General features: G+C 45.3%; 1 protein-coding gene across 3 annotated transcripts in view; it reads left to right on the top strand.

Annotated features, from left to right (window-relative positions):
- The first annotated feature begins 2,040 nt into the window (after positions 1–2,040).
- The window catches only part of MOV10L1 (Mov10 like RISC complex RNA helicase 1), a 72,035-nt gene continuing 59,594 nt past the window's right edge, over positions 2,041–14,481 (top strand). For 2 of the 3 annotated variants that reach the window (XM_030815319.1, XM_030815318.1), the window contains exons 1-3: positions 2,041–2,214; positions 4,019–4,203; positions 11,453–11,612. In XM_030815319.1, the coding sequence (XP_030671179.1) occupies positions 2,118–2,214; positions 4,019–4,203; positions 11,453–11,612 (442 nt within the window). In that variant the 5' untranslated portion in view covers positions 2,041–2,117. Of the gene's footprint in view, positions 2,215–2,287; positions 2,542–4,018; positions 4,204–11,452; positions 11,613–14,481 lie in introns of those variants that run through there. The other variant, XM_030815320.1, reaches the window with a different exon arrangement.

Raw genomic sequence — 14,481 nt, 5'->3', positions numbered from 1 at the left:
CATCCAGGTGTTCCTCTCTGACCATTACCAAACTATTAGATATCAGTAACAGTAAATTACCTAGAAAATCCTCCAATATTTAGCAATTAAACAACATACCTCTAAAAAACATTCAATGGTTCAAAGAAAAAATCACAAGGGAAATTAGAAACTGAATGAAAATAAAAATACAAGTCAAATTTTGTAGGATGCAGCTAATCAGAGCTTAAAGAGAAATCTGTAGTCCTTTTAAATGCTTATATTTAAAGTAGAAGAAAGTTGCAAAAGTAATCATCTAATTGTCTACCTTAAGAAGCTAAAAAAAAAAGCACAAATTAAACCAAAAAGGCGGGAGGTAAGAAATAATAAAGAACAGAGACTGGACATGGTGACTCACGCCTGGAATCCCAGCACTTTGGGAGGCCGAAGTGGGCAGATCACCTGAGGTCAGGAGTTCGAGACCAGCCTGGTCAACATGCCAAAATCCTGTCTCTACTAAAAATACAAAAAAAAAAAAAAAAAAAAAAAATAGCTGGTGTGGTGGCGCACGCCTGTAATCCCAGCTACTCTGGAGGCTGAGGCAGGAGAATCACTTGAACCTGGGAGGTGGAGGCTACAGTGAGCCAAGATCACGCCACTGCATTCCAGCCTTGGCGACAGAGCAGGACTCTCAAAAAAAAAACAAAAAAAAGAAAGAAATAATAAAAAACAGAAACCATTGGAATAGTAAAGATATATATATTTTTTTGTTTTTGTTTTTGTTTTGAGGCAGAGTCTTGCTCTGTCTCCCAGGCTGGAGTGTAGTGGTGTGATCTCAGCTCACTGCAACCTCCGCCTCCTGGGTTCAAATGATTCTTCTGCTTCAGCCTCCCGAGTAGTTGGGATTACAGGCATGCGCCACCATGCCTGGCTAATTTTTTTTGTATTTTTTGTAGAGACAGGATTTTGGCAGGTTGACCAGGCTGGTCTCGAACTCCTGACCTCAAGTGATCTGCCCACCTTGGCCTCGCAAAGTGTAAAGATATTTTTAAAATAGAGAAAAATCAATGAAATCAAGAGATGATTTAAAAAAATCAATAAAATTGATAAATATAGACTGATCAAGGAAAATGAGAGGGATGAGATAAATTACCTGTGTCAAGAATGAAAGATGGTTCATCATTATGGACCATACAGACGTTAAAAGGATAATAAGGAAATATGCTGAACAACTTTATGCCAATAATCTGACATCTAATAATTGGATGAAATGGACAAATTCCTTAAAAGAATTACCAAAGTTTACTCAATATTACCTTGATAACTCGAATAGCCCTCTAGCTGAAGCAGAAGTGAATTTCTCATTAAAAACCTTCCCACAAAGAAAACTCGAAGCCCAAATGAGTTCCCCAGTGAATACTACCACAATTTTTAGGGAATAAGTTACACCATCCTACTCCCAGGTCACTGCAGGCCCAGCTTAAACCGACTGCAAACCAGACAGACACAGAAAACGGGAGTTGGGCCACCGAGCAATCTGCTTCACCAGCACCGTCCCCAACCTTGGACAAAGCGTTACGAAGCTGAGTCGGGCAATACACCGAAAGGATAACGAATCGTGACCAAGTGAGTTTTCCAAGGAGAGCCAAGCAATGTAATTCCCTATACAGGCTGAAATAAAAAGCTACAGGATCATTTGAATACATGCAGAAAAGCGTTGCAGAAAATTTCACACCCACTCATAAGAACTCTTGGAAAAACAGGAATAGAGGGAAGTTCCTCAACTTGATAAAGAATACCAACAAAAAACGAATGCTAACATCACTCTGGGCGGTGAAAGCGCACTTTTCCCTAAGGTGTGGGAGGCAAGAAGGCGGACCCGCTCGAAGCTCCGCCCGCCCGCTCGGAGCCCCGCCCACCCAGCGGTCACACCGCCTTGCGCACTCGGCATGACGTCACTCCCACCAGGCACCTCGCCTACTCACGAGCTGCCAGGCGCCAACCGCCGACCTCTAACCGCTGCGGGTCCCGGCTCGCGCAACGACCCCAAGGCGCATGCCCAGGCGCGGCTACCCCATTGGTGGCGGGCGGCGGGAGCGGCGCGGGCGCGTGCGGGCGTTGGCGGCGGCGGTGACGGCGGCCGAGGCCGGGCGAGGGCCATGCTGAGCCTCGCGGCCAAGCTGGTGGCCTTCTTCTGGAGGACGGCGGACACCCCTAGGGAGGAAGCCGGGCGGCCGGAGCCCGAGCTCGCGGAAGGTGGCTCGCGGGAGGCGGTCGGGAGGCGGGTCCTGGGCCCTCGCGTGTCGGCCACGAGGGAGCCGCGCCCAGCGGTCTTTTGAGTGCAGTGCGGGCCGGCAGGAGACGCTGGGCCCGGCCTTTCCTCATCTCCCCTGGGGGGATCCCCGCGCACGTCAGGAGGCGTCCGACCCCACAGCATCCCGCCGCTCTGGGCGCCCGTCCTCTGTGAGGTCTCTCCGGTGTCACCAGCCCCTCTTCCCGCGCTCGCTGTGTGTGTTTACGCCGAGCAGCTGCCAAGTCGTCTCTCCACGTCGCTCCTCCCTGTCCACAGCGTCATTGGCGGTTGCGTGTCTAGAAAGCCCCGAAAAACGCGGCCCCGCAGACTTGGCTTGTCCTTTCAGAACGCGCTGCGCCAACGCGCGCCTTTTCCTTGCCTGGTTTTGGAGCCCATCTTCCTAAAGCCCAGGATGCGCCTGGGTTCCCTCACCGTTCCTTTCTCCTGAGGTGTTTTTGTGTGTGTGTGTGCGAGACACAGTTTCGCTCTTGTTGCCCAGGCTGGAGTGCAGTGGCGCGATCTCGGCTCATCGCAGCCTGCGCCTTCTGGGTTCAAGTGATTCTCCTGCCTCAGCCTCCTGAGTAGCTGGAATTATAGGCACCTGCCACCATGCCCGGCTAATTTTTGTATTTTTAGTAGAGAGGGGGCTTCGCCATGTTGGCCAGGCTGGTCTCGAACTCCCGATCTCAGGTGACCCACCCGCCTTGGCCTCCCAAAGTGCTGGGATTGCAGGCGTGAGCCACCACACCCGACCTCTCCCGAGGTTCTGGTGGCTTCTCCCGATGTTTCCTTATGTGGGAATGGAATCCCCAGTAGTGGATCCCTAGTTGCCTTCTGTGAGAAAAGACAGGAACAGGCTTCAGGAGGGGAGCTTCCTGCTGCAGGCAGCGTATTCAGGGCCTCGATCCACAAGGGCCGATGCCCGGGGGGCCGGCTGTGTTACCTGGAGCATTTGCTGCGTGGATCTCTTCGGTAGAACACGCGCTCAGTGGTAGCTGGAGCTCCAGCTCTTGGCAGCACTAAGATCCCATGCCTGTACCGTAACCGTCACCCCAGGTTCTTCCCGTGGCTGGGAAGCTGCAGGAAGGCGCGTTCAGGACTCAGGACCGTGGCTGCAGCAGTGGCCAGATGGCTGAGGGCGTGCGCTGCTCCTGGGCCAGACTTGCCTGCCCGGCCCCGAACCTTTTCCAGCACCATGTTTGTTGAGATTCTCCAGTCTTCTGAGGCTACTGCTGATGGTGATGAAAGAAGACAATCTATAGTACTAATAAAACCGTGCATGCTAATGACTCCCAGATGCTGATATAAGTGGCTACTTACATAGCACTTAACTCGTGTCAGCCACGCAGAGGTCCATACATGCGCGTGTGTTCTGCCACTTAACCCTTCAGCAGCTCCCTTGGGTAATGACGATTAGTCTCTCCATCTTACAGATGGCAACAGGCCCAGAGTAGTTAAGGACCTAGTCCAGGGTTATACCAATGGCGGTAGAAGAGCTAGGAGTCAACCCCACGCAGTCCGCGGTGGAGTCAGGGCTGTCATCTCCACAGCCACTACCTGTGCCCTTCAGAGGAAACTGGGCTGTCTGCCTCCAAACCCCACGTTCCAGACACAGCACTCTCTGATGGGATTCTCTCTGTCTCAAGTCAGCCCGTTTGGCGTCAGTCCCTCATGGAGGCTTTTACACTCTGCCTTTCTCTGGTGGGGTTCACTGTAGCATGCACTTGCTTTTATGGCCAAGATAACTTCTTTGTTTACCTATCTCAGGTGACACTAAGCTGAAAACTGTACGGGGTGTCGTGACAAGGTACTGCAGCGATTATGGCATGATTGATGATTTGATCTACTTCTCCAGTGATGCTGTGACTAGCAGAGTGCTTCTGAATGTTGGACAGGAAGTGATGGCAGTTGTGGAAGAAAACAAAGTGTCCAATGGACTGAAAGCAATCAGGGTAAGGTTTGAGTTCATTTGGGAACAGTTTTTCTTCGCCATGGGACTTTGTGTTGTTTTCCTTGTGTGTAATCTATCAGACATGAGCCCGCCAAGGGACAAAGAGTGGAATGTACCTTCAGGGGGATGCTTTTGCTCTTTATGATTTATGTTTTAAAAAATAAACAGACTGGGTACAGTGGCTCACGCCTGTAATCCCAGCACTTTGGAAGGTTAAGACAGGCAGATCACTTGAGCTCAGGAGTTAGAGACCAGCCTGGGCACCATGGTGAAACCTCGTGTCTACAAAAAAAAAAAAAAAAACCCACAAAAGTTAGCATGGTGTCGTCGCACATACCTGTAGTCCCAGCTACATGGGAGGCTGAGGCGGGAGGATCGCTTGAGCCCAGAAGGTCGAGGCTGCAGTGAATTATGATCGCATAACCACACTCCAGCCTGGGTAACAGAGCAAGACCCTGTCTCAATAAATAAACAGCAGTCATTGTAAATCATTCAAACAACATAGACATGTATACTTTAGAAAGTAAAGTTTGCCTATGAATTTATGCTGTGGAGAACATAGCAATTATATATCTATTATTTTCTTGCTTTTTAAATAACTTAATGGTTATCACCAAACTAACATCAATAATATACAAATTTATACTCTTAGGAGCAGAATGAGAGACTGCACTTAATTTGCACTTAAGCCTTAAGTATGGTAACTCTCATGTTTTGTTTTGTTTTTTTTTTCCTGAGACGGAGTCTCTGTTGCCCAGGCTGGAGTGCAGTGGCACGATCTCGGCTCACTGCAAGCTCCGCCTCCCGGGTTCACGCCATTCTCCTGCCTCAGCCTCCTGAGTAGCTGGGACTACAGGCGCTCACCACCACACCGAGTTAATTTTTTTATATTTTTAGTAGAGACAGGGTTTCACCATTTTAGCCAGGATGGTCGCAATCTCCGGACCTCGTGATCTGCCCGCCTCGGCCTCCCAAAGTGCTAGGATTACAGGCATGAGCCACCACGCCAGGCCTCATGTTTTTTCTATGAATTATTTTTGTGTCCTTTGTCCACATTTTTGTTGAGTTCAACTTTTTCTCTTGTTAAAGTTTATATATTAGGGAAATTAGAGCTTTTAAGGAAAATTATTATATGAAAGTGTTAGGAATATTTTCTCCAGGATCATCTTTGACTGTGTTTTATAGTTTCATTTTTTGTAGTTAAGTGTGCCTCTTTTCCATGTAGCTTTTGGGTGCTATAAGAAGCCTTAGGGAGGCTTATTCCACTTCTTATTCCTAATATTCAAATTTTACTCTGAAAATTGTTTATTGACAATTAGAATTTTTTTTTTTTAATTTTTGAGACAGAGCTTTGCACTGTCACCCAGGCTGGAGTATAGTAGTGTGATTATAGTTCACTGCAGCCTGGAATTCCTGAGCTCAAGCGATTCTTCCACCTCAGCCTCCTGAGTAACTGGGACCACAGTTGCACACCATCACACCTGACTAATTTTTAAAATTTTTTTGTAGAAATGGCATCTCACTGTGTTGCGCAGGCTGATCTGAAACTCCTGGCCTTGAGTGATCCTTCCACCTCGGCCTCCCAAAGTGTTGGGATTACAGGCATGAGCCACCATGCCTGGCCTGTTTGTTGATATTTAAATATTTGACCTGCCTGGAGTTTATTTTGGTGCACAGACTGAGAGAAGGAACCAGACATTGCTTTCCTAATGGCTAGCCAGTCATCTGAGTCGCTCACTTTTTCCCTGCTGATTTGGAAAATTCCTTAATCATGTATCAGAATCCCACCTGCATGTGATGTGGTCCTGATGCCCATAAGGGGGCCCCATGGCATGGTTGCTGTGATAGGTGGTGAGCAGGTTTCCCTTCCTTGGTCTTATTAGCATATGGTGTTTTTCTGGCTCTTCACATGTTCTGGATAAGTTTGGAATCTTGTTTCTCCCCCTCTGCCCAGATTTGCTTTGGATGGCACTGAGTTTACGGATTTCATTTAGCATAATTGATATTTGGGTCATATGGAGTCTTTTCCAACAACAAATTGTGTCTGTCCATTTATTTAAGCCTTCCTTTGTATTCTTTTTATAGTTCAATAGTTTTCTTCATTTAGGTCCTGTAAATTTCTTATTAAATTTATTTTCAGGAGTTTTTATGTGTTCTATTAACATCATTTTCCATTGTATTTTCAAATTAATCTTTTTCTTCCTATATGAGAAAGCTTTCTTTTTTTTTTTTTTTTTTTTTGAGACAGAGTCTCGCTCTGTCGCCCAGGCTGGAGTGCAGTGGCGTGATCTTGGCTCACTGCAAGCTCTGTCTTCTGGGTTCACGCCATTCTCCTGCCTCAGCCTCCAGAGTAGCTGGGACTACAGGCGCCTGCCACCACGCCCAGCTAATTTTTTGTATTTTTAGTAGAGATGGGGTTTCACTGTGTTAGCCAGGATGGTCTCGATCTCCTGACCTCGTGACCCGCCACCTCGGCCTCCCAAAGTGCTGGGATTACAGGCATGAGCCACCACGCCCAGCGATTTTTAAATGTAATTTGGAATCTGGCAAACTTATTGAGCTATTAACTACTTTTTAAAAATACTTGAGATGTACTTTATTATCCTGTTATAGTTAGTACCATCTAATGCTTAGTATCGTCTTTCTCAAATTAAAAAAAAATGCATACCCAATAAAATAATTCAAAGTCTAGAAATCCATCATTCAGTATGGTAGCCACCACTCATGTGCAGCTGTTTAGATTTATTAAAACTAAATGCAACTTACAGCCAGGCACGGTGGCATAAACCTGGAGTCCCAGCACTCGGGAGGCTGAGGCGGGAGTTCGAGACCAGCCTGGGCACATAGAGACCCTGTCTCTTAAAAATAAATAAACGAATTTCCTCAGTTTCCTTGGCCACATTTCAAGTGCTAACTGAAGCCTAGTGACTACCAAATTGGGCAGCACACGTAGAGAACATTTCTGTCAGCTCTGGCTTAGAGACTGTGAATACAAAGTAGAAGAGCCTCCTTCCATGTTCCCCACCTGCACTTTAATGCTGCAGACCTGATGCTCTTCCGGGTTTCTGTGTTTACCTTATCTGGTAGATAGTTGAGTCACTTGAACAATATGCTTGTATCTTTTATTAATTCACCAGTGTTAGTATTTATGGACTTCCATCATCAGAGATGTACAACTGGCTCATTCACACTACCCTCTTTTCCTCTCCCAATTATTTAATTATATTTTTTACTGCAAAGATTTCCTTTTGAACTTGAAATTATACCATAGCCCTCATGTTTTTGTGTGTATTTAAAGGAGTACTCTGGGTTCAGAATCTTTCAAAGGGGATCTGGAACCCAGAACCTGTGGAGATGATGTTACCTCGTTCTCTGAGCTGTGGTCGTGTAGCTCACATGCGGCCTTCCAAAGCAGGTTCTCATACCAAATTCCTGTTGATTTTAAGATACACCATTAATTTGATAATGAAAATTTAAAATGGAAACGTAGGTTGTGAGACTCATTCTGATCTCAGAAATGTGACAATGTGGAAAAACTGGCCCCTGGGTGTCCAGCAAATCCCAGCCCTCTTGGTGGTCAGCTGCCCTTTACTTGTTCCATCTTGTAAGGAATGCAGGACCTTTTTTGTTATGGTGAAGAGTGTTCATCTCTACTCACAATCTTGCGTTTATAAATTAGTAATGGATTTTTCAAGTACTTTTCAGTATCTTCCAAATGATCCCATAGTTTTTGTCCCTTTGCTCTTAATATGGTGGAAAATACAAACAGTTTCTGTGTTGTGAGCCGTTCTCACTTGACGAGAATGATCCCCATTTGGTATAAACCTGCATGTACTTCTGGATTTATTTTTTATTTAGGTATTTTTCTTGTGGTAAAATATGCATAATATACCATTTTAACCATATTGACATGTATGGTTCAGTGGCATTAAGCGCATTCACATTGTTGTGCAGCCGTCACCACAATCTGTCTTCAGAACTTTTTCCGCATCCCAATAGGCACTCTGTACCCATTAAACAGTTATTCAGTGTTCTACTTTATGTCTCTATGAATTTGCCTATTCTAAATATCTCATATAAGCGGAGTCATGTGTCTGGCTATTTGACTTCTGTTTTCAAGATTTGCCCATGTAGCATGTATCAAAAGTTAATTCCTTTTTTATGGCTGAATATTCCATTGTGTGAATAAATCACATTTTGTTTCTCCATTCATCTGTTGATGGACATTTGGGTTGTTTCTACTTTTTGGTTGTTGTGAATTGTGCTGCCATGAACAAGTGTCTGTCTGAGTCCCTGTTCGGTTCTTTTGGGGCTACGCCTAGGAAGAGAATTGCTGGGCCGCATGGGAAGTCTAGGTTTAACTTTGTGAGGAACCAGATGTTTTCCACAGCAGCTGCACCATTTTATGTTCCCACCAACAGTGCATGAGGCTTCCACTTTCTCTATATCCTTGCCAACACTTGCTATTGTCTTTTTCTTTTTTTTTTCTTTTTGACAATAGCTATTCCTCGTAGTTGTGAGGTAGTATCTCACCGTGGTTTTGATTTGCATTTCCCTAATGATTTGTGAGGGCATCTTTTCGTGTGCTTATTGGCCATCTATATATCTTCTTTGGAGAAATGTCTACTCAAATCCTTTGCCCGTTTTGAAATTAGGTTGTTTTCTTGTATTCTTTGTTTTCTTGTTGAATTCTTTATATATTCTGGATATTAATCTCTCATCACATACATGATTTGCAAATACTTTCTCTCATTTTATCGTCTTTTCACTTTCTTCATAGTATCCTTTGATGCACAGATGTTTTAAATTTTGATGGAAGTCTAATTTGTCTCTTTTATTGCCTGTACTTCTGATGTCACACTCAAGATATCATTGACTAATCCAAGATTATGAAGATTTTTTTCTACCAAGAGTTTTATAGTTTTTGCTTTTAAATTAAAGTCTTTGATTCATTAAAAAAATTTTTTGAGACAGGATCTCACTTTGTTGCCCAGGCTGGAGTGCAGCAGCACAGTCACAGCTCACTGCAGCCTCAACCTCCCAGGCTGAAGTGATTCTTCCACCTTAGCCACCTGAGCAGCTGGGACTACAGGTATGTGCCACCTCACCCAATTTTTGTATTTTTTGTAGAGATGGGGCCTCCCTATGTTGCCCAGGCTGGTCTCGAACTGCTGGGCTCAAGTGATCCGCCCACCCCACGCCTTCCCAAATGCTGAGATTATAAGGGTGAGCCACCACGCCTGGCCTCTTTAATCCATTTTGAGTCAATTTTTGTGTTTGGTGTAAAACGAGGGTCTAACTTTATTATTTTGCCCTTGGTTATTTTCCCAGCACTATTTTTTTTTGAGACTGCACAGTTGCAATTTATTGAATGGTCCTTGTCAAAAATCAGTTGACTGCACATGCAAGGGTTTATTTCTGGGCTCTCTTTACTATTCCATTGGTTTATATTTCTGTCCTTACACTGGTGCCATACTAGTTTGATGACTGTAAATTTGTAGGAAGTTTTGAAATCAGGAGGTATGAAACCTTCAATTTTGTTACTCCTTTTCAAGACCATTTTGCCTATTCATGGTCCCTTGAGATTCCATTGGAATTTTAGATGGGCTTTTCTATTTATATAAAAATAGACCCATAGGAGTTTGATAGGGATTGCGTTGAATTTGTTGGGTTTTTTTGTTGTTGTTGTTTGTTTGAGACAGAGTCTTGCTCTATCACCCAGGATGGAGTGCAATGATGTGATCTTGACTCATTGCAACCTCTGCCTCCCGGGTTCAAGCAATTCTCATGCCTCAGCCTCCCAAGTAGCTGGGACTGCAGGTGCTTGCCACTACATCCAGCTAAGTTTTTTTGTATTTTTAGTAGATATGGGGTTTCACCATGTTGACCAGGCTGGTCTTGAACTCCTGACCTCAAGTGATCTGCCTGCCTCAACCTCCCAAAGTGCTGGAATTACAGGCGTGAGCCACCACACCCAACCTGAATTTGTGTAATAGATCACTTTGGGTAGTATTGTCATCTTAATAATTAAGTCTAAGATTGTCATCTTAATAATTAGGTATTAAGATTAACATCTTAGTAATCACTTATAATCACTTTGGGTAGTATTGTCATCTTAATAATTAAGTCTTAAGATTGTTGTTTTAATAATACTAGGTTTTCCAGTTCATGAACATGGTTGTCTTGCCGTTTATTGAGGTATTTAATTCATTCATTAGTGTCATTGTACGCGTCTTCCATCTCCTTAGTTAGGTTACTAAGTGTTCTTAGGAATTAACCTATCAATCTAACAATGCTGTTATAAATGGAATTGTTTTCCCTTTCTTTGGATCGTTTTTCTTGATTTCCTTTTTGGATTTTTCATTGCAAATGTATGGAAATCTGATTTTTGTATGTTGACTTTGTGTCCTGTGCTGGATTCATTTATTAGCTCTAACCATTTTTTGTTTTATTTACGTGTGTGGAATCTTTAGAGTTTTCCACAGATGAGATCCTACCATCTGTGAATAAAGAAAATTGAAATTTGAAAGTCGTGAAGTGAGCATGGGCATCCTTGCCTGGTTCCTGATCTTAGGGAAAGCTTTCGGCCTTTCACCATTGAGTGTGGTGTTTGTTGTGAGTTTTTTGTTTATGGCCTTTCTCATGTTGAAGAGATTTCCTGCGATTCCCAGTTTATTGTTTGCATCATAAAAAGTGTTGATTCTGTCAAATGCTTTTTGTGCATCAGTTGAGATCATTGTGATGTTTTTCCCTCATCAATGTAATATGTTGACTGATTTTCATATGTTGAAACACTTTCGCATTCTGGGATAAACCCCACTTAGTCATGGGGTATAATCCTTTTAATATGCTGCTGCTTTCGGTTTGATAATAATTCGTTGAGGATTTTCGCATCAGTGTTCATAAGGGATTGCTGTAGACTCAATATGGTATCCCCCAAAATACATATGTTGAAATCCTGACCCCAGTGCAATCTTATTAGGAGGCTTTGGTGGGTGACTAGGTCATAAGGGCAGAGCCCTTATGAAACATACCCCAGAGAACCCCTTTGCCCTTTCTGCCATGTGAGGACACAGCAGGAAGACACCGACAGTGAACCAGGAAGAAGGCCCTCACCAGACCCGGAATCTGCCAGGGCCTTGATCTTGGACTTGCAGCCCTAATGGTCTCAGACAGGCATGCCAGCCTGTAGTTTGCTTTTCTCATAGTTCCTGTATTATGGTTTAAAGAGCAGTGTGTTTGTTTTACAGGTAGAAGCTGTCTCTGATAAATGGGAAGACAACAGCAGAAACCATGACAGTCCCTCAGACTGCAGCCCCCGAGTGTTGATTGGCTGTGTGACTTCCCTGGTGGAGGGCGCAGGCTGTATCAGTGAGACCACCTACTTCTCTCTGGAGAGTGTGTGCGAAGGTATGCTCAGGGGTCTATGTTCCACATTTAAGATTAGGTTTTGTCTTTTAAAGAATTATTGTGGGCCAGGCACAGTGGCTCATACCTATAATCCTAGCACTTTGTCAGGCTGAGACGGGAGGATCGCTTGAGCCCAGGAGTTGGAGGCTGCAGTGAGCTATGATCCAGCCACTACACTCCAGCCTGGGTGACAGAACACAACCCTGTCTCTAGATTTGTGATGGCTACACACATCATTGAAGGGGTCAGGCTTGGGCATGCTTTGTTTGTTGAGAGGGTTTGGGGATTAGAGTAGCTTCTCCAGGTGCTGGCTTCACACAGAGGCTCTTGGATATTGAGTGGACTTTGGGAGAGGGCACCAGGTCACTGTTTTGTTTTTTTGTTTTTGTTTTTGTTTTTCAAGATGGAGTCTCACTCTTGCCCAGGCTGGAGTGCAGTGGCGCAATCTCAACTCACTGCAACCTCTGCCTCCTGGGTTCAATTGATTCTTCTGCCTCAGCCTCCCGAGTAGCTGGGATTACAGGTGTGCACCACCATGCCCAGCTAATTTTTTTTTTTTTTTTTTTTGAGCCGGAGTCTCGCTCTGTCGCCCAGGCTGGACTGCAGTGGCACAATCTCAGCTCACTGCAAGCTCCACCTCCCAGGTTCACACCATTCTCCTGCCTCAGCCTCTCCGAGTAGCTGGGACTACAGGTGCCCGCCACCACGCCCGGCTAATTTTTTTGTATTTTCAGTAGAGACGGGGTTTCACCGTGGTCTCGATCTCCTGACCTCGTGATCCGCCCGCCTCGGCCTCCCAAAGTGCTGGGATTACAAGCATGAGCCACCGCGCCCGGCCCAGCTAATTTTTTGTATTTTTAGTAAAGATGGGGTCTCACCAGGTTGGCTGGGCTGGTCTGGAACTCTTGACCTTAGGTGATCCACCCGCCTCGGCCTCCCAAAGTGCTGGGATTACAGGCATGAGCCACCGCACCCAGCCAGGTCACTGTTTAAACTTGTGCTTTTATGTATTTTGTGTTCATTTGTTAAATGCAGTCAGTAATTTCTGGGTAGTTGTTGCTTCCATATAATTATAGTGTTATGATCTAAGTTAGTGTTACAGGCATGCTGAGGTACTATTTAAAGTACTTTAGATGTTTTAAAATAGGGCTTGGGGTTAGCATTGTGTGTTTCCTAAAGTATATATTCTTTTTCTTTCTTTTTTTTTTTTTTTTTTTTTTTGAGTTGGAGTCTCACCCTGTTGCCCAGGCAGGAGTGCAGTGGCGGGATCTCGGCTCACTGCAACCTCCACCTCCTGGGTTCAAGGGATTCTACTGCCTCAGCCTCCTGAGACTACAGGTGCCCACCACCACAGCAGGCTAACTTTTTGTATCTTTAGTAGAGACAGGGTTTTACCATGTTGGCCAGTCTGGTCTCGAACTCCTGACCTTGTGATCCCCCCGCCTCGACCTCCCAAAGTACCAGGATTACAGGTGTGAGCCACCGCTCCTGGCTGTATATATCCATTTTTTATTGCGTTTGTTTTTGGCTGATCAAAGAATTTGTTTTTATACTTAAAGAAAGAATGGATGCCATTGACTGAGCTGAACTCAGCAGCGGTTTACTCTACTCCTGCTGCCTATGGTGGTGAAGACGGAGCTGGACTCCATATTCAGGTCTGTTTCTTCTTCCCCAGGAGAAACAGACCTCTGCATACATTGTGGTAGGGCAGGAATTGGAAAAGCTGCCCGGGGAGGTGACTTTTGAGCTGAAGTCCATTTGCACAGCCCACAGCACTGCCTGTTGGAAGATGAATAGAAGTTTTCTGCTTTAAGCTGCGGGGTGGGAGGTCTGGGGGGTGGCTCTGCCCACCAGGAAGCTGCTGTCTCACTTTTTTTCACCTTGGTTTTTATGTGTGTGTGTGTTTTTGTTTTTGTTTTGAGACAGAATCTTGCCCTGTCTCCCAGGCTGGAGTGCAGTAGCACAATCTTGACTTCCTTCAAGCTCCGCTGTCCGGGTTCATGCCATTCTCCTGCCTCAGCCTCCTGAATAGCTGGGACTACAGGTGCCCGTCACCACACCTGGCTAATTTTTTGTATTTTTAGTAGAGACAGGATTTCAATGTGTTAGCCAGGATGGTCTCGATCTCCTGACCTTGTGATCCGCCCACCTCAGCCTCCCAAAGTGCTGGGATTACAGGCATGAGCCACTGTGCCTGGCCTTTTGTGGGTTTTGTTTTTTTTTTTTTCCTTGTTTGAGACAGTTTCACTCTTGTTGCCCAGGCTCGAGTGCAGTGGTCTGATCTTGGCTCACTGTCACCTCCACCTTCTGGATTCAAGCAATTCTCTTGCCTCAGCTTCCCGAGTAGCTGAAACTACAGCTGTGCACCACCACACCTGTCTAATTTTTGTATTTTTAGTAGACAGGGGGTTTCACCATGTTGGTCAGGCTAGTCTTGAACTCTTGACCTCAGGTGATTTACCCACCTCGGCCTCCCAAAGTGCTGGGATTATAGGCATGAGCCACCGTGCCCAGCCTTGACCTTGGTTGTTAACCCTGGGATCCCAAAGATGAAATTGATAGGTGTCTATTGGGATTTTAGAATCTCTGTGCTGCCAGAGAAACGCTCAGTTCTGGGGAAAGGCGGCTATAATCGTGGAGGCCCCTCAACCCTGCTAACAGGAAGCCCCTCTCAGGGGTGTCGCCAGGAAATGGCTCAAGAGGAAGAAAACCAGAAATGTTTGATGTTGCGGATGTTGATGGGGCAGAGAAGAGAAGGTGTCCCCTGAGGAATAAAGATGGGCAGGGATCCGGAGCCCAGGCCAAGGGATTTCCCGGTATAAAAAACCTCAAGTGAGGCAAAGTCAGGTCCTCTTGAGGCTGAGAGAGT

The sequence above is a fragment of the Nomascus leucogenys genome, chromosome 7b (genome assembly GCF_006542625.1).
Source record: "Nomascus leucogenys isolate Asia chromosome 7b, Asia_NLE_v1, whole genome shotgun sequence".
Lineage (NCBI taxonomy): Eukaryota > Metazoa > Chordata > Mammalia > Primates > Hylobatidae > Nomascus > Nomascus leucogenys.
This window is presented reverse-complemented; position numbering and strand designations above follow the sequence as displayed.